A 23,495-nucleotide genomic window follows, 5' to 3' on the forward strand; every position below is an offset into this window, starting at 1 on the left:
TAATCTAAACTGTATTAACTCTAATGGACAATGTGTAAGAAAGAGCTAAAACAAAAACAAAATCATAATGTTAAACTTGCTGCATCTCTCTGACATTATCTGAACTCAGAGTAATGCATGGGAAATGGAAATACAATGTTCATTCTGAATCGAATGCAAAGGCTTCTTAGTATCTACAGATAATCATATTTTCAGTGAACTAGAATGTTATCATATGCAGAGATTAAGCTGGAACACCACACTGCAAACTAAACTGCACTTTTGCATGAAAAGCAGGCAGAGAAGATGACAGATCTTGCTGTATGCACGAATTACATTTGATTGAAATACATGGTAGACTACATCTCAGAATTTAAAAATTAAATTTCTCACATCAAAAGCACTAGATTGCTAACTTAACACCGAGTTATATTTATAATGTACCTTTTATAACCTCCACTGGTCTCAAAGTACATCCATGTTAAAATACGGTTAATTGGTTCAACTCAGTAGAGTAATTCTAGGCAGTTTCTAGAGTAGATTGTATGGTCAGCACAACATTGTGGACCAAAGGACCTGTAATGTGCTGTAGATTTCTAAGTTTATCTCTTAAAAGAACAAAAACTAATCAAAAAATAGCCAGGATTGCCTTTGTTTATTTGGCTATTAAACTATGCCGCTTAATCAGGGCAGGAGACTATTACCAAACAGTTTCTAACTAGCAACAGATGCACACAATTGTGTGGATGTTAGACATTGCACCTTGCTTCCAGCAAACTGTTATTAAGTATCTTCAGTTGTGTGTGCTTGTGATTTAAAACGCAGTGATCTTTAGCATTGTAGTTGGTAAGAAATAAGCAGCGAAGACAATTCAGACTGTTTTGCTCACTGATTTCACTACTTCAACAAGTTAGGAACTACAAAGAATTTGAAGGTATAGACAATCTTGAATGTTACAATGAAAATGAAGATCTGGAGGATGTAACTGTTGGTAGCATTGTATGAAGGCAGACCATTATCTATACTAGGTGTTTGTGCTGATTTTGTTCAGTTACAGTCAATGAAAAGATTATACCAATGTACACTGGATGAATTCTTCAACTGGTAATTATTAGCAACTAATAAAATTTTATAGTATTATAATAGTATTGATAGTGTTTTAATTTGTTCCGTATTTCATTTAAATACATAATTTGTTACTTAGTTTGTCTTTTATACTTTTTAAAAACCCATTTCCATGAAAATTCAGCTATTTGGGGCAGGTGTTTAATGGCCAAAATGTACTGGCCCCAGTGTACCTCAATCCAAATTCACTGTACTTCGGCTGCACAATGTTGTAATGGGGAAGTGAAGTAACAACTCTACAAATAATAATTTTTTTAAAAATCATCCAGGAAGCAAAAAGCATCATGCTTCTAAAATGTATATTCTTTTATTAGATACTGTGCATAAACTGGTTATTGCATTTTCTACAACAGAAAAACAATTTTATCATGTACATGGTTCCAATGTGTTCCATGGTTATTGAAGATTCCATATAAATACTGGTCCTTGTGTTCATTTATGTGGAAGGCAGCTCTTTTGACAATGTCAGCAGTCCCTCAGTGGTTCACACTGCAATTTACATGCTTGAAGTAGGCCAAAACATTTAAACAATGTACAATTGAGCTCTGACAATGACTGCAAATGCATACATCTGATGAAACATTATCTACACTTCAGTATCTACATTTGCAGCTTATTATTATTGCAACTCAATATTTTACAGATTGAGAATTGTTATAAGTGGCAGGTTTCGACTCGAAACATCATCTCTGATACAGCTCTGGCTAGGACACAACAGCTTTGTTGCAAACAGTTTTTGCCTTATTAATTGCTACTTTGAATAGCTTCAGTATTCATGAATTTATCCCAAAAAAATGCAAGAAGCTAGTCAAGTGTACATTTTCCCCACATTAGTGTAACTTTGTGTAATTAAAGGTGTTATAGCCGAGGGGTGGTAACGGCAACAAGCTCCATCTACCTATTAAATGCTCCCAATGGCATGTGCCTCAATAGCCTCTGACAACTAAGTCCAGCTCCTGGCCTTCATATGTGGCTTAGCTAGTAAGCCCAGCGGAATCTGTTCTACTGACAGTTGAAGGGGCAATGGCGGGTTACTGGCACCTTAAAACCAGTCGTTTCACACAGCTATACCCACTCATGGGGAAGGCTTCAGGAGTAAACTCCAAGGGAAAACTCTAGAGCTGGAGTCCCTAAGGCAGTTCTACATTGAGTTCAATGTTGACTGGCAACTCCTGCAACGCTGCTGGTGCCAAACTGTATCAATCTCTACTGTTCTTTTGGATTCATTAGATGCGTGGAGAGGGGGAGCCTGCTACATGGGCAACAGATTGGTCTCCATATCGTACTGCTCAGGCTTGTGTATCTAGACAGCTAGGAAACAATATTCATGGTTTACCCTGACTGACGGAGGTCTCAGTAGCAGTGCAATTTAAGCCACTTACAATCAATAACTTTCATGCTGCATGGCTGTTAATAACACTCGGGTTTCGAGCGACCAGTATCCTTGACGTGCTGTAGTTTTGAATAGAACTACGGAACGGCTCACAACTCACAACAAACTATTGTACTGTTCAAGTGCCCTCAAACAAACAAATCTGTGCTGGATCTTACTTTGAAAAGAAAATATCAGTTAGCTTTACTAACCAACCAGATTTATGACACCTGCTTGATCTTAAAAATAAAATGGTGAATAATACAAAAAAAAGGTCAACTTACTGCTCGTGGAAATCCAACATTGGTGGTTCAAACCGGATAGGTCTGCAATTACGTCGATGAATGGAGGAACTGCAAAAGAGAGAAAGCTTCTGTAGTAGCAACAACATTGTAACATACATGTCTGCACTTCTCAAAATACTGTATGCATTTCCTATCCTTAGCTTTTATCTCCTGATATAAATAGCACCCAGGTTACACATCAGTCAATTTTACAGTTTTGAAGAACACGTTCAACTGGTTTGGCAAATCCTGTGACTTTGACTTCAGCACATTTCTTCCTCATCTTTGCCAAACAATAAAAGATACCAATGAACCCTCCTCTTCTCAGTGATGATATAACCAAAATTAAAACTCCCAGCTCCAGGGACCCAAGTTCAATTATAATCTTGAACGCTGCTTGAGGGGAGTTTGCACATTCTTCTGATGACAGGATAGGCTTTCTGACTGGCTACTTAAGTTTGTTTCCACATAAAGAAGTTATACTGGTAGATTATAATCACAGAAGGTTCTGTAGATGCTGGAAATTCAGAGCAATAAACAAATGCTGGACTAATTCAGCAGGTCAGACGGACAGCAGCTATGGAATTGAGTAAAGAGTCGATGTTTTGGCCAAGACCACTGGGACTTGAAAGGAGGGGGAGAGAAGATGGGGGATAAGATGGGGGAAGAAGATGGGCGCTGAGTAGGCTACGGTCAATTATGGATAACTCTGAACATCCTCTACATCCAGAGACAGAGAAGCAGTTTCAGCGACAGGTTACTATCGATGCAATGCTCCTCAGACAGGATGAAGAGGTCAATACTCCCCAATGCCATTAGGCTTTACAATTCTACCGCCAGGACTTAAGAACTTTTTAAAAGCTATTATTAATGCTTTTTGAGATAGTGATATCATATTATTTTTTATCATTTTAGCATATCATATTTTTTATTGAGTTAAGTATTGTATGTAATTAGTTTTGCTACAACAAGTGTATGGGACATTGGAAAAAAGTTGAATTTCCCCATGGGGATGAATAAAGTATCTATCTATCTATCTATCTAGACTCCATTTCCATACAAAGTACATATTGTTCCATGAACTTAGACCATTTCTTATTGCTTGACAGGAGCTTTGTAGAATTGTAATATCTTTCCCAACTTCTGAAAGAACCTTGGATCAAAAACAACAGAATCCAACAAATGGTGTAGTTGGCAGGATTATAACGTTAGGATTTGGAATAATCGAAGCCAAAGTAGGAATTTTCGGCACCTATACAAAAGGACTAAGAAATTCCTCTGCTGTCTGAGAGAAACACAAGTTCTGCCTTCAATATCAAATGGAAATTAAGATTAAGGCAGCTGTTCTGCTATTTAAAAAGAAAAATACCTCTGAAAATATTGATTGAAATCTATTAAGTTATAACCTAATCAGTTACAATCCATTTTGGTTGCATGGTGATCTTTATTGGTACCCAGTAAAAATATCGGTTGTATAATCTATTTGGTTGTTATATACTCAGTTGCTGGATCAATTTATTTGGTTACAATCTATAATACTTTGAGATCGCGATCAGTGCAGCAAAAATACATAAGAATTAAGATTGAATCAAAATAATGGTCAAAGTTGTGAAACTGACGAAGCACTCTTACCAAAATGAAACATTTAAGTTTGATCAAATTACTGAGAAAATCCAGATGAAATATACGAATGTTAAGCTTATTAAGAATAAGGGGGCATGTATTAAGATCCAGAAATGACTGCTACTGGTTTAGAGGTAAGACCGTGTGGTTGCTTTAATTGAATGTGCGAATAACTGAATGAGTTAACGGGGTGAATAAAGTCTTTTACTAATCAAAGGAAATGTGAAACTTATGATAAACTATAAAAAAAAAGCATGACTGAGACGGTAAGATGTCTCAAGACCAAATCCTTGCATTAACTGAATAAGCGAAAGAACAACGCAGTAACTCAATTGAAGTGTATGTGCAGAGCTCAAAAGCAAAAACAAAATGGAAAACCGCAAACATGACTTCAAGTGGGCAGTCCTGCCAGTGACTCTCCTGCCAGTGCTTGCCCTGGGAAACACTCACTTCTGAAGTGCCACCCAAGGAATTGTAGCCCAGATCAAACAGTCCTCAAAAGCTCCAGAGAATTACAACCTACGTTGGACAGTTCCCTGAGACAGCGACACCATCTGAACGCTGAAGAATTACAGGATGGAGGTGACATAGACTCTATAGCAGCCCCCAAGGACTCAAGTAGAATAGCAGTAATGGAACAATAAGATTGACAGCAATGTCACTCACATGTTGCTCCAATAAAGACCAAGGGAACAAAGGCACACAAGATTGAAGATGAAACCGTATTGACAAGCTAGTGGCAGATCCATCAACTATTTTCAATGCCCTGGAGTGGTTTCCAGTTATTGTTATGTCTAATGGATTGTGGTCTGTACTACTGGTGCCTGAATGCCAACTGTGGTTGGCTTTTACATCTGATAGTCAGCAACACCAGTGGACGAGGCTACCACAAGAATTTAACAACAGTCCCATTACACCGCATGGCTGTGAGACAACACCTGATAGACCTACCAGCAACATCATACAATGTGGATGATGCCCTCCAAGCTGCAGACCAGCATGAACATGATGTTCTTTATTTGCTTAGCTATTCTCCAAAAGCCACAAAGCAACCCTAGCCAAGGCACAAGTGTAACATGAGGAAGTAATTTACTTGGACAGAAAATTTCCCAAGGTAAATGGGAAATTACTGCAGATTATGCAAAAGCCGTTAGGTCAGCAAAGCTTTTAACAATAGTTCAGCAACTCCTGTCATTTCTGGGTTTGTGTAACTGCAACACAGTATGGGTCAATGCATTTGCTGAAATTGCTCAACCACTCAACAATCTGCTGAGTGAGTGCTCAGATGACTCTGTGACTCTTAATGAAGAACAACTGAAAGTGTTTCAAACTTTAAAAGGTGGACTGCAAAAGGAGCGGCTGATAATACAGAATCTGAGGCCACAAACCAGGCACGCCCGGGATCCTCTTCAGTTTGCGTATAAGGAGAAGGTGGGAGTGGAGGATGCTATCACGTATTTGCTGCACAAATCCCTCTCTCACCTAGATGGGGTCAGTGGTGCTGTGAGGATTACATTCCTGGACTTCTCTAGTGCCTTTAACACCATCCAGCCCAAGATCTTAAGGCACAAACTAACGGAGATGGGAGTAGACTCTCACATGGTGGATTGGATAGTGGACTACTTGACAGATAGACCTCAGTATGTGCGGTTGGGAGACTGTAGGTCTGACACGGTGGTCAGCAGCACAGGAGCACCGCAGGGGACCGTGCTCTCTCCGGTCCTGTTCACCCTGTACACATCAGACTTCCAATATAACTCGGAGTTCTGCCATGTGCAGAAGTTCGCTGATGACACGGCCATAGTGGGGTGTGTCAGGAATGGACAGGAGGAGGAGTATAGGAAACTGATACAGGACTTTGTGATATGGTGCAACTCAAACTACCTGCGTCTCAATATCACCAAGACCAAGGAGATGGTGGTGGACTTTAGGAGATCTAGGCCTCATATGGAGCCAGTGATCATTAATGGAGAATGTGTGGAGCAGGTTAAGACCTACAAGTATCTGGGAGTACAGTTAGACGAGAAGCTAGACTGGACTGCCAACACAGATGCCTTGTGCAGGAAGGCACAGAGTCGACTGTACTTCCTTAGAAGGTTGGCGTCATTCAATGTCTGTAGTGAGATGCTGAAGATGTTCTATAGGTCAGTTGTGGAGAGCGCCCTCTTCTTCGTGGTGGCGTGTTGGGGAGGAAGCATTAAGAAGAGGGACGCCTCACGTCTTAATAAGCTGGTAAGGAAGGCGGGCTCTGTCGTGGGCAAAGTACTGGAGAGTTTAACATCGGTAGCTGAGCAAAGGGCGCTGAGTAGGCTACGGTCAATTATGGAAAACTCTGAACATCCTCTACATAGCACCATCCAGAGACAGAGAAGCAGTTTCAGCGACAGGTTACTATCGATGCAATGCTCCTCAGACAGGATGAAGAGGTCAATACTCCCCAATGCCATTAGGCTTTACAATTCTACCGCCAGGACTTAAGAACTTTTTAAAAGCTATTATTAATGCTTTTTGAGATAGTGATTTAGATGCATATCATATTTTTTACTGAGTTAAGTATTGTATGTAATTAGTTTTGCTACAACAAGTGTATGGGACATTGGAAAAAAAAGCTGAATTTCCCCATGGGGATGAATAAAGTATCTATCTATCTATCATTAAGAGTCCCTGATACAGGTAAACCATTTATCTGGTATGTTAACGAGAAACACATGATAACAGTCAAGAATATGGAGACCAACAGTGTCCTGTTGGTCCTTACTCTATCAACATTCTGATTCTGTACACTGATGTACGTTGATGCTCCTCAATGATTGAGAGGGGAATTCGAATGGCTGTTTCTGTAACTGAGATGCATAAGGAAGCATGCCATCTGGTACCTCTGTGCAACAGGCAGAAATGAAAGCTTGGATTGAAGCCTACAAATTGGCAGAAGATCAGCTAAAGTCTACACAGGCTCTCAATACGGTTTTGGAGTTCTTCATGATTTTGGAAACTTATGGAAACAAGGAAGATTTCTTATGGCTGTAGAAAACAATCAAAAATGGCCAACCTAGCACAATATCTTATGGATATCATACAACTGCCATCAAAAGTTGTATTAAAATGTAAGAGCCACTCCAAAATGACTACAATGTAAAGCCATGAAAATGCATTTATAGATGAAATTGCAAAAAAGGCAGCATGGGAAGGAGTAAAAGTAGTAACACGAACATATACAGTGAACTAAACCACTGGAATTACGGAAACAAAGTTGAATTCTGCAAATACACTAGGACACATTGGAGTGTAAAAGTTGATCGACAGATGCTCCCAGTGGTGGTAGAATCCAAAGTTCCGGGGACAAACTCAACAAATATTTGAAAGATGCATGACTTGCCAGAAAAAGAAACCTGAAGCAGCAGAAAAGCTACCACAATTAAGTGTTCCTGCCCCACCTGGTCCATTTTCACACTTAGTGTACTATGATCCTTTACCGAATTGTCAAGAATACTCAGACATAAGATGCGTGGAAGCGTTTCCAGCAATGAAAGCCACAGCCACACACAGCAAAAACTCAAATCAAGGATTATATTCCATCCACTCTTACCAAAGAACACATTTCACTGGGAGTGTTTGTCAGGAATTATGTCGGCTGATAAACATTAAATAGTCTTTTCGTTGCCCACATCACTAGTCATCAGGACAAGTCAAATGAATGAACGGAACCATCAAACAACAATTGTCCAAGTATCAAGGTGGCGTATAATGGTCTACAGCTCATCCTATGGTCCTATGTAGCATCAGAGCAACTTCAAACAAGAACACTGAACTAAGTCCATTCGAGGTGGTAACCTGCCAGGAGCTCTCAATTTCAGAGAGGCTGATATACACATTACGGCAGACAGCTTAGTCAACTATTGTGTGAAATTAACTCGAGCTGTCTAGTCTGTTTCTCAACAGACTTCTGGTGCTTGGAGTGAACCAACAGGAAGAGGACAGCAATTCCTGGTGAATAGGTCCTGATTATGAAACCACATAAGGGTCCATTAGGAGCTGGATGGATGTCCTTATAAAATGCTGTTAATTAAAAATATGATGGTTAAATTAAATGGATACATGCCAACTGCTGCAAGTGAGCTAATGTGGTACCCGACAAGGTCAACAAGCATTGTGATTAATGTGCTAGCAACCTCTTGGCCATAGTGCCTGCATGGCTGGGCTACAGTAAACAAATCACTAACCAGCTAGAAGACTTCAAGCAAGTCGACAACTACCAGACATCAAGTTTATTCAAATATTATTTGTTGTTACATTTTTGCCAATTTTCCCTACCACATTGTGCCAGTTGAGAAGACTCATCATGTATACTTGCCAGTATCACATGAATTTGCTGATGCTGTTAGTAACTCTAGCAGTTGGGTATGTCAATATGTACAGCACACTTCAAAATATTCACCAACGCTAAGCATTCCTGTACAATCAGAACAACATGTGCCCTCTATTAAACATTCCAGCAATGGCAATGTTGACATTATGCCTATGATTCATTATTCTCAAAGGAGATAAATGGACACTAATCATGCTACCCTTTACATAACATCTTAAAATGGATATTTGATGTAAATATGACCAGTATTATTTAGGGAATATCATATCTGATCTTCTTCATGTCTCATCCTGGGATATATCCACACCTAATAGTCATGACAAAGCTATTAAATCTTTTCATGTGTTCGTTATAAAAGCTACCTTTTGCTTGAGCTCAGTAGGTACTATTCCAGTAGGAATAGCTCATGCAATTACACTCTAGGTTGTCCTAAATGGGGTAAGAGTGCCAACATTTCAGAAAAATATTACAATTCCTATCAAGCAGTAAGAAATAGTCTAAATTCATGGAACAATATGTACTTTGTGTGGAAGTGGAGTCTATATCTCTTCCACGTAACTGACTAGGATCTTGTTATTTGGGGAATATTTTTCCTGGGCCATGAGACATAAACACACTTTACCTTTACCTCCCGAATCTAGAAGTAAATCTGACATTTCAGAAGGAGATCATTTTATGGTGTTGCAAGGAGTACTGAAGCCTTGGGAAAATTAACAACAGAAATGGTTGCCATGCACAAGATGGTTCTACAAAACTGTATGGCATTAGATCTTCGCTTTGCATTTGGGGGAGGGAGCAGGAGAGAGGGGAAATTATGTGCAGTTATATGCAAGGAGTGTTGTACTTACATACCTGCTGAGTCTGAAGACAGAACTATTTTTGGCTTATCATTCATAAAGCAGCTAAAATACATCAATCTGATGGATGGGATTTCTTTGACTGGATTCATTCAAGTCTTAGAAGCTGGGGTTACTCAATATTATCAGTCATGTTATTCATACTAACATGCCTTACCATAATTTACATTATTTTACTTGTTTAAAGGTGACGATTAAAAGAATAGTTTAAACTCACATAGGTATACCTACTAATCTGCCAAACTATGACATAATCTTATGAATACAGGTAGTCCCCGAGTTACGAACGTCCGACTTACGGACAACTCGTACTTACGAACCGAGGAAGGAGAACACCGTCCGCCATTTTAAGTCAGATTGTGACGCTGTCCGCCATTTTAAGTCATTGCTGTTGACACTGTTGAGTGTTTAACTTTGTATTTGGCTTAAATTTTTCTTAGTAAGATTCACCCTGACCCCGCCCCCTGTTCTGGTTGGCTGGTGGCACCGTGAGATCAGCGCCGGGTGGAAAACGGAGGTTTCCAAGTTCGATCTAATGACAGACTGCTCCCGTGCTGAGTTGATGTCGATCCAGTGACTCCCGTATCATCCGTGCCGGGTTGATGTCGAGCTCGCAACTCGACCTCGTTAAAAAAAAAACACTGCCACCTCCAGTTTAAATTCCCATGCGGAATATTGTGGAGGATCAAATACCCAAACGCAGCACAGCCCCCTCTTGTCCCATTTAGCCTGTCTCAGTGCAGTGAAGTTTAGGACCCAGGGAATTCAGTGCGGTGGTCCTTAGGACCCAGCGGACCTCAGGAGACGGCGCAGGTCAGGACCCGCTGCCCACAGTGTTTCTGTTCCATTGACGGGAAGTAATCGCAATTGAAAATAAAGTGGAAATAATAAAGCGTTTGGAAAGATGTGAAACGCCATCGGTCATTGGAAAAGCGTTAGGCTACAGTCGGTCAACGATAGGAACAATTTTAAAGGATAATGGATAAAGTGAGAATAATGGAGCATGTGAAAGGCCCTGCCCCGATGAAAGCTACAATTATTACTAAGCAATGCAGTGGTTTAATTATTGGAATACATACGTTTCTTGTGTTTTATATGCATAGAAAGGTAAAATATATGCTATATACTAAGACAAACATTTGACTAACTGACGCTAAATAATACCGGATGTACTTGTTCCGACTACGTACAAATCCGACTTAAAGCCAGACTCAGGAACGGAACTCGTACGTAAGCCGGGGATTGCCTGTACTTTGAAGAACATGTATACCCTTTGATGGTTCATAACTTTAGCCTTTTTTATTATTTTATGCTTAACATAGATAACCTATTACCAGGAAACCTTGGGGTAAGGATGAAGATGAAATGTTTAAGCAGAATGCGAAATGGAACTTCTTCACTCAATGGGTGGTGAGTGCACAATGAGCTGTCGGTGGATATGGGTTCGATTACAACATTGAAGAGAAATTTAGACAGGTTCTCAGATGGGAGGATTAGAGGGGTATGGTACAGGTGAAGGTTGATGGGACTAGGTCGGTGCATAGTTTGGCACAGATTAGATGGACGGAGGGCCTGTTTCTGTACTGTAGTGTTCGATGACTCTATACCTTGGTCAGTTTTACAGGCAAGGATGAGAATACAGAGCAGTGATTTTACAATAAGAGCTTTTTCTGACAGCAAATACATATCAACCAGAGTGTGGTGATGGCTGAGCAGGCCACTGCAAGGAATGACAGTTTTGAATGTTAATAGAGGATAGAACCAATCCAAACCGAAAGCAGTACCAGTATGTCTAAGTGACAGACACATACTTAGAACAATTGAGGCAGGCAGAAGAGGTACTGTATCATGTTAGGAAAGTGGAAGTATAGTACTATCATGGCATATCTGTGCCTTTGTTAAGTTTACCTTGGGATTAACAATGATCTATTTCAACATCCATTAAGAAGCAGGATAAAGTTCGTGGTTTGTTACAAAAATTCATGACTGCAATGATGACAATGGCTTTGACAATCCGGATAAAAGTACTACTCATTAATGGACAAGATTGATCATTTATAAACTAAAGACAGGATCAAGGGAGGTAATGATGAAAGAGAGCTGGGAGCATTAAAGTTACCTGTAGAAACTGGGATTTTTCAGATGTCGCCAAATGCAGGACAAGGAATAAAAGGGGCTCAAGAATTATTCCTTGGAGGGGTAATAGCCAAGAGTGCAGAAGCATCAGAGGGGTTACAGTATCTTGACAGAATGGTCCAGCAGTTCATTCTTTGTTAAATATGAATATCAGCTCCTTAGCTTCCTCCAAAAAAAGTGTAATTTTAGGCTACGAATGGTTATGACCAGAATGTACATATTCAAAATTCTTGAGTTTCAAGGCTGAAGTAATACGTGGACATAAGTATATAACAGTTTAAAAAGAGAATGAACAGTTAACATAAAGTAAATCGAGTGCCAGATATTGAAATTCAATGGTCAACAGTTTGAGGAAATCAGCTCAATGCAGCAGGAGGTAGGCTTGTAAATAACTTCTAGCCAAATATGAGAAAAGAAAACTACAGAAAATGGTATTTTAGGTTTTGGGAAGATCACAATGTCAAAATGACAAAATCTGAACGAGCTGCTTGAGCTTCAGCTGCAGTTATTGTAGTAAAGATGAAGATGATCATGGGTTTTAAGACTATGCACTCCAATTAAAAAATGCATAAAGATTAATTTGCTTGCAGCAGTTCCTGTCTCTTGAGATTTAGCTGTAATTTCAACACGTTTCTCTTTACTCATTTCAAATTTCCATCAATTCAAAATGCAGCAGGCAACAATTCGATGGCTTAAAAAACGGAACTATTTTCAATACACACACACAACACATTCAAACTTTCACTACTTCCCAAAAAGGACATCTGTAACTAGTGTCAAAACTGTAAATTACAAACATAAATAACTTAACACTTGCAGTGAATTAAAAAGCAACTTTCTTTAGTTTCCATTTATCTATGTGCATAAAACAGGTGCTCTGCAGGAACCTTGTTAGCATGGTCACTGCAAACTAGTATCAAAAAGTATTTTCAAAGCTAAGAATATCTTTAGCACAACCTCAGATACATTTGGGGAAAGAATTCAAACTATGTCAATGCACCTACTATTCTCCACCTTAAAATATAAATCAATTTATTTAAAATACAAATATTGTGCTCATTTTACAGAAGCAAAGAAAATTTGTAACTGAATATGTGCAGTAAAATTGAAATAAAATTCAAACACCAGAACACCAAGTATAGCATAGTTCATCCAATGAACTTTGTTTAGTGATCAGGTTAATGATGATCACCAACTTTCTTTACACAATTAATTCAAATAGTGCCGAGAAACATTTCAAATACAACATCCCATTTGACAGTTTTAAATTAAACTATTTTCCTACAAATTTATCTCAGTAACACGAGTGAATCTGCAGATGCTGGAAATAAATAAAAACACAAAATGCTGGCAGAACTCAGCAGGCCAGACAGCATTTATGGGAGGAGGTAGTGAATACGTTTCGGGCCGACCCGAAACATCGTCACTACCTCCTCCCATAGATGCTGTCTGGCCTGCTGAGTTCTGCCAGCATTTTGTGTTTTTATCTCAGTAACAGCTGGGATTATCAGCAAAATCCTGTCTGACAATTCCTCTCAATGAAACTATGCTTTAAAATTACCAGTGATTGCCCTAATTGCAACCTTAAAGATGACATTTTATGAATCTTGTCAGCTGATCTGCACATAATTCGCAACTATTTTAAAAATACCACTTTGATCATCAAAACAGAAATTACAGAATGTAACAGGTCACACTCAGCCCCTCAGACTGATTCTCAATTTATTGAAAGATATTTATCACTACCATCCGTATCTAATCAAGCCAAGTTTATTGTCATTTAACTATATACACGCATACCATCAAATGAGACATTTTCCTGAACCAGGGTGTAAATCACTGTAGCATACATAACACAACAACTTACGAAAGCAAGGACGAAATCTACAGATGGATTACACATAAATAAACAGACCAAGGGTATACATTAAATATTATAGGGGACAGAACAGATTAACCAGTGGCACTGTGAATGTGATGCAACAGAGAGTTAAAAAGCTTAATGGTCTGAAGGAAGAAACTATTTCCCATCCTGATCTTGTTTTCATGCATTAGGGGCAGCTGCCCCTAATGCAAATGATATTAATAAATGCAGGAAAACAAGCAAAAATCGCCTGTCTGTGCTTACAAGAGTGTGCCAACACGTGAACAGATCTAGCGCAACCAAAACAATGCGCAGCAGATTGGTATGGTGGCCCGGGAAATTTGAAATTACAGTTGTGCGGAAAATTTGCAATCAGTGCCAGATTATCGAAGGAACCGGATTACAGGTAGTCGGATTAGTGAAGGTCGACCTGTATTTCAATTATTGAGTTAAAGTTATACATCCAGATCAGGAAGCCACAGTCCAAACTGAGACTTTTCTGGATGAATCTAAGGAATGGAAACTCAAATAAAATAAAAATCAAACCCCAGACTGCACACTTGGACCACAGGCAAATTGCCAGGCAACAACAATTAAACACATAGAGGACTGTGGAAGCAACAATCTAAATTTTTCTGCAATTTCCCAGCATAACAGCAGTTTTCAGGATCATCCCCAAACAAGGACATCCAGACCAGCAGGACCAGCTTGGTGCGGTATGAGAAACAGGTGGTGGTGGCTGGGCAGCTATCGTGACAGAAAATATCACCCAGTACACTGGATTCAATGTTATCTGAATAATTCAAAACTGCAAATAATGCTGTTACGGGAAAACTTCCCATAAGGAACCAAGTCAAGTAATTTTAAGAATTTTGCAGCAAAAAGTGAAAGTGGATTAGACAATAGTCTGCAGATTAAAGTGTTTTTTTAAACAATCCCCAGTCCAGTATTTCAAATGACTAATCAACCTACAAATATTTTGTATGGGGTTATCGTGGTCACACCATGATTCACCGTGATAAATTGCAAACAAAGGCCAGTCTGTATGATTGTTGCTTCAGCAATAATTTAATCTTCTATGATTAATACAGCAGCTTATTTAAGCCAAGGTAACAGCTATTCTTTAACTAATCAGAAATTGTCTTTAATTTTTCACAATATTTTTCAAGAAAGATTTGTTTGCTGTATTACATCATGGTCTGCCTTAAGTAATTATCTGTTTTTAAATTGAATTCTTTTAATGTGACAACACCTTGTACGAATCTAACATCCTTTAAAGCAGCGGTCCCCAACCACCGGGCTATGGACCCGCAGTTGGGGACCACTGCTTTAAAGTGTGCCATGGCACTCTGAAGGAACAATATAATGTTATATAAAGTTAGTGAATAAAACATCAGGACAAATGATCAAGTGCTTTTCTAGAGTGATTTTAAAGAAAGATTACACCAGATTGGAATTTTAAAGCTAAGAGTTCTGGTGACAATCACACTCATGATTAGTTAATATTAATAGCTGACTTCAGACCACACCAATGCTTGCTGACATATTTCTGCACAGACTTTCTTTATTTTCCCCCTTCCTTCTGCCATGGCTTCTTTCTCCAAATCTGCCTAATAGATTCGCAAATCCCCTCAATCCTCAGCCCTTTTCAAAGCATACAAAGATTCCAGCTTTGGCAAACTGAGATATTAACTTTAAATACATGCATTTCCACAGTTTATAAATTCCAGCTTGTGGCCAGAGTTGTAAGATGATGTTTACATCACAGTATTTGCCACAACATGGGAGAGAAAATTGACTTGGATAGGGCGTGGAAAGCAATTAAATTAGTAACAACGAAAGCCAGAAAGGAATAATTAATGGACATGAATGCCAATTAAAGTAAAGAAATAGATTTCAATTGATTTGTGCCCAGGTTGGTATTAAAAGAGCACTGTGGTTACTCTGTGCTACTTTCACAAACAGCAGAAGACAGCATGAACCACAAATACAAATTACAATTAACACAACAGCAATTGTTTGACTAAGTTGTTAAGGGATAGAGCACTACACAAGCAATAGGGGAGTGCTGCTAAAGAATGAATACTGTGGGAGGGGAAGAAGACAGTGCACCATAGGAGGTCAAGAGAACCTGGAAAGACTAATGAAGAACAATGTGTACAGGAGTATGTGCTTTATTGATTTCCTTTAGGAGACTATCCAGCAAGAGCTTAACAAAGAAGTCTCCATAAGGCATGTGTTGTATCTAACTGACAAATGCTGGAAGCCTGCATGTCTACACTGACAGTTCCTACGGGCTAAAGTCTCCTGTTCTCGAGTGCATAGTCTGGTGAACTCTTTACTAAAGCGGTGTTGGAGATCAGAAGTAGCCTGGAATGATCTAGAGGCTCAAAAGCCAAGAGGCTCCAGTTCTAGTCTCACCCAACTCAGTGGAAAAAGTCTGCTTGCATTTACCTGATCTACATCACTCAATTTTGTAGACCTCCATCAAATCTCCCCTCATTATTCCCCAGAATGTAGAAGGAAATCCTAAACTATTCAACCTTTCCCTACAACTCAGGTCCTCAAGGCCTGGCAACATTCTTGTAAATTTTCTCTGTACTCTTTCAATCTTATTTACATTTTTCCTGTTAATGACCAATACTGCATAAACAACTCCAAATTAGACCACACCAACATCTTATAAAGCTTGAATATAACAATCCAACTTCTGTACTCAATGCCTTGATTTATGAATGCTGATGTGCCAAAAGCTCTCCATGACCCTATCTACCAGTGACAACATTTTCAAGTAATTATGGACCTATATTGCCAGATCTCTCTGCTCTACTGCACTCCTCAGTCTCCCACCACTCACCACATAAGTCATACCCTGGTTTGTTCACCCAAATTGCAACACCTTGCACTTGTCTGCATTAAATTCCATCTGCTGTTTTTCAGCCCACTTTTTCAAGCTGCTCTGGATCCCACTGTAAGCTCTGATAAGTCTTCCTCATTGTCCGCTACACCCTCGATCTTGGTAGCATCCGTGAATTTGCTGATACTGTTTACTACACTGTCATCTATATCGATGATTTGGATGATAAACAACAATGGACCCACCACCAATCCCTGCAGCACTCCATTAGTCTCAGGCCTCCACTCAGAGACAACATCAAATAACATTCTGGCTTCTCCCACTAGCATCTACTACCACTTTCTGGCTTTAACTGCGAAGCCAGTGTCTGATCCAATTTACTACCTCATCAAAATTCTATTCCCTATTCCCAGTTCCTCCAAGGATGGGGCTTTTCGTTCCAGGACATCCCAAATGTCCTCTTTATTTAAGAATTGTGGTTTCCCTACTGCCGTCATTAATGATGCCCTCACCCGCATTTCCTCCATTTCCCGCACTTCAGCCCTCACCCCATCCTCCCGTCATCACAACAGGAACCGTGTTCCCCTTGTCCTCACCTATCACCCAACCAGCCTCTGGATCCAGCATATTATCCTCCGCAACTTCTGCTACCTTCAACAGGACCCCACCACTAAGGACATCTTTCCCTCTCTACTTTTCGCAGGGATCGTTCCCTCCGCGACTGCCTGGTCCACACGTCCCTCCCCACAGATCTCCCACCTGACACTTATCCCTGCAAGCGTAAGTGCTACACCTGTCCCTACACCTCATCTCTTACCACCATTCAGGGCCCCAAACAGTCCTTCCAGGTGAGGCAACACTTCACTTGTGAGTCTGTTGGGGTAATCTATTGCATCTGGTGCTCCCGGTGTGGCCTCCTCTACATCGGTGAGACCCGACGCAGATTGGGGGACCGCTTCGGCGAGCACCTACACTCCGTCCGCCACAACAGACAGGATCTCCTGGTTGCCATTCACTTCAACTCTCCTTCACATTCCCATTCGGATATGTCCATATATGGCCTCCTCTACTGCCATGATGAGGCCAAACTTCGGTAGGAGGAACAATATCTCATATACCGTCTGGGTAGTCTCTAGCCCTTTGGTATGAACATCGAATTCTCCAACTTCCGGTAATTCCCTCCCTCCCCCTTCCCCCATCCCACCTTCACTCTGTCTCCTCTTCTAGCTGCCTATCACCTCTCATGACTCTGCCTTCTTCTACTACCCATAGTGCTTTCCCCTTAGATTCCTTCTTCACCTCTCCTGCCTATCCCCTCCCTGCTTCCCCTCCCCCACCCCTTGATCTTTCCTCTGATTGGTTTTCCACCCTCCCCCCACCTTCTTTATAGGGCCCCTGCCCCTCCTTCTTTAGTCCTGACGAAGGGTCTCGACCCAAAACGTTAACTGCTCGTTTCAATGGATGCTGCCCGACCTGCTGAGTTCATTCAGCTTTTTGTATGTGTTGATTACTACCTCATCAGGCAGTCAAAAAAGATAGCAGCACTGAAAGCAGAAATAGAAAGTGAGATAACTCTACAAAAAGAAAAACACAACCCGGCTTAATGAAATTTCCACAAATTATCTTCCTCACATTTCTTCATAAAGACAGATAAACTAGTGTGTGATGCTTTCTAGGACATTCATAGGTTACCACTCGTCTGAGTTCTAATACAATATATTCTAATTATTCCCCTCAGCTGCAGAAAGCATCTGAAGTCACATAAGATACTCAGAAAGGTGGAATCTCCTTCAGTTCTCTCCTACACATACAAATAAAAACACCACCACCATTAACTTCTAGAGGCTCTACCATTTCCATGCATTCCAGATTAAGCAACTGATCCCTACAGCAGGTAAGGCCCAGCTACTTGAACTTCCTAGATAACTGTAGATATAGGTTGCACAGGTAATGAACAGATTCCATTTTCAATGATGTCCTTAAATTTATTTTCTCCGCAAGTTAAAAACTACACAAAATTCATTCTATGGTAACATCAACCAATATTGTGATCAATGGCATCAAAGGTACATAAAACAGATTTTAAACATTTAGCAAAAGTGGAGAGGAAAACTCTGGTTCTACTGTTTGTAGGAATGAACACATTCATGTAGGCCAGACTTCCAAGTTTAATATTATGGGAGTGTACTTGTCTGTAGGGTTGTCAATTAGCTGGGTGTTCTCAACCAAGGGACAGGCTGTGCAATTACATTTAGATAGATAGATAGATAGATAGATACTTTATTCATCCCCATGGGGAAATTCAACTTTTTTTCCAATGTCCCATACACTTGTTGTAGCAAAACTAATTACATACAATACTTAACTCAGTAAAAAAATATGATATGCATCTAAATCACCATCTCAAAAAGCATTAATAATAGCTTTTAAAAAGTTCTTAAGTCCTGGCGGTAGAATTGTAAAGCCTAATGGCATTGGGGAGTATTGACCTCTTCATCCTGTCTGAGGAGCATTGCATCGATAGTAACCTGTCACTGAAACTGCTTCTCTGTCTCTGGATGGTGCTATGTAGAGGATGTTCAGAGTTATCCATAATTGACCGTAGCCTACTCAGCGCCCTTCGCTCAGCTACCGATGTTAAACTCTCCAGTACTTTGCCCACGACAGAGCCCGCCTTCCTTACCAGCTTATTAAGACGTGAGGCGTCCCTCTTCTTAATGCTTCCTCCCCAACACGCCACCACAAAGAAGAGGGCGCTCTCCACAACTGACCTATAGAACATCTTCAGCATCTCACTACAGACATTGAATGACGCCAACCTTCTTAGGAAGTACATTCGACTCTGTGCCTTCCTGCACAAGGCATCTGTGTTGGCAGTCCAGTCAAGCTTCTCATCTAACTGTACTCCCAGATACTTGTAGGTCTTAACCTGCTCCACACATTCTCCATTAATGATCACTGGCTCCATATGAGGCCTAGATCTCCTAAAGTCCACCACCATCTCCTTGGTCTTGGTGATATTGAGATGCAGGTAGTTTGAGTTGCACCATATCACAAAGTCCTGTATCAGTTTCCTATACTCCTCCTCAGGTAACTCAGGTAACATTTACTAATGAACTTCATCAGATAAAAAAAATAAGACTGGCCATATAAGTTATAAACTAACTTCAATACAGCATGGTTACAATTAACTAATAAAGTATTAAAGATAAACCACAAGAGCAAAGCTCAATCTAAAGTGCCAACAAAACCACTAGGTTAAATTACTGCTTTGTGGTGTACTACATGTCATCTATTATCATATTTTTCTTGCACTGCAATTAAAACAGCTGAAATACCTCCCCTTCTGTACCAAGGTGTGTCCAGGTACAAGATTACAACCGGAGGAACATCCCATCAAATCAACCAATCATCGTTAGCCACTTATCAGTAAACAATAACTTTATTTCAGAGTGGTATGATGACTAATTTTGCAGCTATTGTGATCTGGCAAGCATCAAAATAGTTGTGAACCTGCTGAGAAGACTTAAAATGTGTAGGGCATTTTACATTCTTGTGATTTAAAATATTTCAATATTTCACAATACTTGATCTTTAAAAGCTGAACATAAAATCACCGTAACACCATTTCCCTTCCATTCCCTACTAAAAGAGCTATACTTCCCTTTTGGATTCAATTGCAACATACAACTTGGAATGGCTGCATTGATTGCCCACCTTGGATAACATAAATGAGTGGCACAATAGCACAGAGAGCTCCAGTGAGTTGAGTTTAATCCTGATATTGAGTGCTAATCGTGTGGAGTTTGCATGCTCTTCCCATGATCATGTAGGATCCCCCCACCTCCTGTGAGTTTGGGCTTCCTCTCGCATCCAGAAGATATGTCGTTGACAAGTTAACTGGGCATTGTCAATTGATCCAAGTGTGCAGATAAATAGTAAAATCAGGGGTAAACTGACAGATGTGAGGAAATAGATTACAGGGAAAATATTGGAGGAATGGGATTGCTGAGAGCTGACATAGATCTGAAGAGTCAAAACGACCTATCTTAACACTAATTCCGTCTTTAGCAATCGTCTATCCCTAGATCGTTTACAACTACCATATTTCGGCTCAACACACAACTCAAAAGGAGACAGACCAGGCCCAATCAAGGCCCTACCTTCTTCTCATTTTGTCATTCTTTCTATGACAGGGAACCAACTCATCCTTGTATTGAAAATGATTTGCCAAGCACACATCCAGAATTCTTAATGATTTCTTGTACTTTAATATTGTTTTGCATTAACTACAACTGATCATGTGGCATCCTCAGATTTATAATTTACTTCCAATTTCATATTAATGCAAAGACAGAGCAACGACGACACTAGCACAAACTGTGAAACAATTACAACCTATGTGAAACCAATTACATAGTTGGCATTAGCTCAAGAAAATAAAACCCAGTTGAACCTGGCCACAGCTTTTTTTGCTAACTAATCTGTACCAGCTTTTCAAAAGCAGTGATATCCATCCCATGCATTTTAGGTATTCTAATAAACTGCAAACCATCACATAGAATACCAAAATCTAGTTTGATTTGGCACTCATACTTGTAGACACTTCAAATCCAAGCCATATTCCTGTTAGTTCCTTCCCTCACACTAGACCAATATACGACCATGGCCTGATGCAAAAATGGAGTCAATGCACAGGATAGTGTTCCCTTGTCCCAACAACATTCACCAAATTCCTGATTGTTTATCATCACTGCAGTAAATATTGCTGCAGTAAAGGGAACTTGAAACAAAAACCAAACATGCACAGAACAGGCCCATACAAGGCCCCACCTTCTTCACATTCCATCACCAGCGTCTAGATAAATTAGAAATAATGCATGGAAAATGTACTAAAGCCTATATACTTGTATACTTCCTATTGGTGGATGCAATCATCTTAAAACATCACAAGCCAACTTATAACCAAAGCCAGAGTAACACACAACACCCAGCCAACGTTTTCCATTTAATCCCTTGTTGGATATCACAACTGGACACTGACACAAAAACCAATTTTAAACAAATGGCTACAGATAAGCTCTCCAAGCCACACAGCGCTGTCATGTGTGCATGTGTTTGCGTGCATGATAAGAAACAGAACTGATCTAAGAGACCAGTTAGCACTCCACCTTGCGCAGGCTCTGTTCTGTATGTTTACTCACTTCATATTAACTTTTCTCTTTATACTCTTAGATCTCTTTTGTAAAGATCAAGGCAAATTTGCAAGATTCTCTGGCAAGTACAGACACAGACATGAAAAGCTGTGTAATCGTTATGCTTTACCAATACAGTTATTTTCTAATTTAACTTGTGCATCCCTTACTTATTACTATGCAGATTTTATTATTATTTGCAAATCCTTCTTTTCAATTTTATTTAACTTCATTGTGCTTACCTAATTGTTCTTTTGCTTCTTATCTCATTTGTAAACCCTCTGGCACCCTCTGTGAACAATACAGGTTATTGTATTGAATCCAAATAAACTATTATTTCACCCTTAGTCCTTCCACATTCATTACTATCCAGTGTTATAATAATCTAGTCAGCCTTTATAATGTCATAGAATCTCTTGATTAGCATTATTTCCAATGCAAACCTGAAGATATTAGCACTGCTACCAGCACAAGCATGGCAGCAGTATTTTCAAACAAGTTGCATAAAATTTTCCCCAGGTTATGAACATCTGATCCCCAGGTATGGGTAAATAATCCACTGCCTTGTGGGGAGCCTCGGGAGAGACGAAGGCTATGAGAATAAACCCCGACAGAAAATCTGCAACGGGACCCCTGAGGAGGCTGGACATCACTGAACATCCTTTTGGCAGCTCCTGCAGCCAAACGTATTCCTTCACTTTCCTTTGTACTACACCAGGGAGGCTGAGAGGGAGATCTTGCGACTGGGTACTCCACAATCACCACAAGTTCCACCCAGGCTTGTAAAACTCTATTGAGACAGACAGATGCCATCATCATGAATATCTGACGTGTACAGTCTGGACATAATATCTAGTGTTTGTGAGACCAGCTTCTGCAAGACTGCATAAATCTTCTGCTATGCTGGAACTCATGGCTCCGGTGTGATGTTGGAACCACAATATATGTTTCACATTCTTTCATATGAAAGAAACAAACAGTAATTTGTGTGCTCTGTATTGAATAAAGGACTAAGCATGGATAATAGTTTCCATACAACAATACCATTTCGTTTTGCACAGAAAACTTAACATTGGGGTTAAAAGTCCTGGTTTAACTACAAATTTCTTTGGTTGGCTTATGTTTTTATTTAAATCTACTGCTGGGTGGTGATATTTCCCACTTACAAACTGCTCCAATCATGAAAAGTTACACACACAAAATACTGGAGAAACTCAGCAGGCCAGGCAGCATCTACGGAAAAGAGTACAGTAGATGTTTTGGGCCTGGACTGTTGACTGTATTCTTTTCCATAGATGCTGCCTGGCCTGCTAAGTCCCTCCACCATTTTGTGTGTTGCTTGGATTTCCAGCATCTGCAGATGCTCTCTTGTTTGAGATCATGACAAGTTCTCAGGAATGGAATCCTCCTATATTCTGAGGAGGACCTGTACTTTAAATCATCCCTTGGATGGTTTAAAATGGATCCCAAAACAAAAAGGTGCCTTCTAACAAAAATTGCAACACTATTTCCAAAAGCAACAAACTGTTTGAAATATTATGGCAAAATAGTACCACACGGTAGGCTTACTCAGAAAATCAGAAGGCAAGGGATCCAGGGAAGTTTGGCCAGGTGGATTCAGAATTGGCTTGCCTGCAGAAAGCAGAGGGTTGTGGTGGAGAGAGTACATTCAGATTGGAGGGTTGTGACTAGTGGTGTCCCACAAGGATCGGTTCTGGGACCTCTACTTTTCGTGATTTTTATTAACAACCTGGATGTGGGGGTAGAGGGTGGGTTGGCAAGTTTGCAGACGACACAAAGGTTGGTGGTGTTGTGGATAGTCCAAGATTGCAGAGAG

At 40.0% G+C, this 23,495-nt stretch overlaps 1 protein-coding gene across 1 annotated transcript in view; it reads right to left on the reverse strand.

The window, feature by feature from the left end:
• tmem131 (transmembrane protein 131) overlaps positions 1-23,495 on the reverse strand; it is a 194,419-nt gene that overhangs the window by 112,552 nt on the left and 58,372 nt on the right. Inside the window, exon 4 of the mRNA XM_073044097.1 lies at positions 2,761-2,829. Within this exon, the coding sequence (XP_072900198.1) occupies positions 2,761-2,829 (69 nt within the window). The remainder of the gene's footprint in view (positions 1-2,760; positions 2,830-23,495) is intronic.

Source organism: Hemitrygon akajei, chromosome 4 (assembly GCF_048418815.1).
Source record: "Hemitrygon akajei chromosome 4, sHemAka1.3, whole genome shotgun sequence".
NCBI lineage: Eukaryota > Metazoa > Chordata > Chondrichthyes > Myliobatiformes > Dasyatidae > Hemitrygon > Hemitrygon akajei.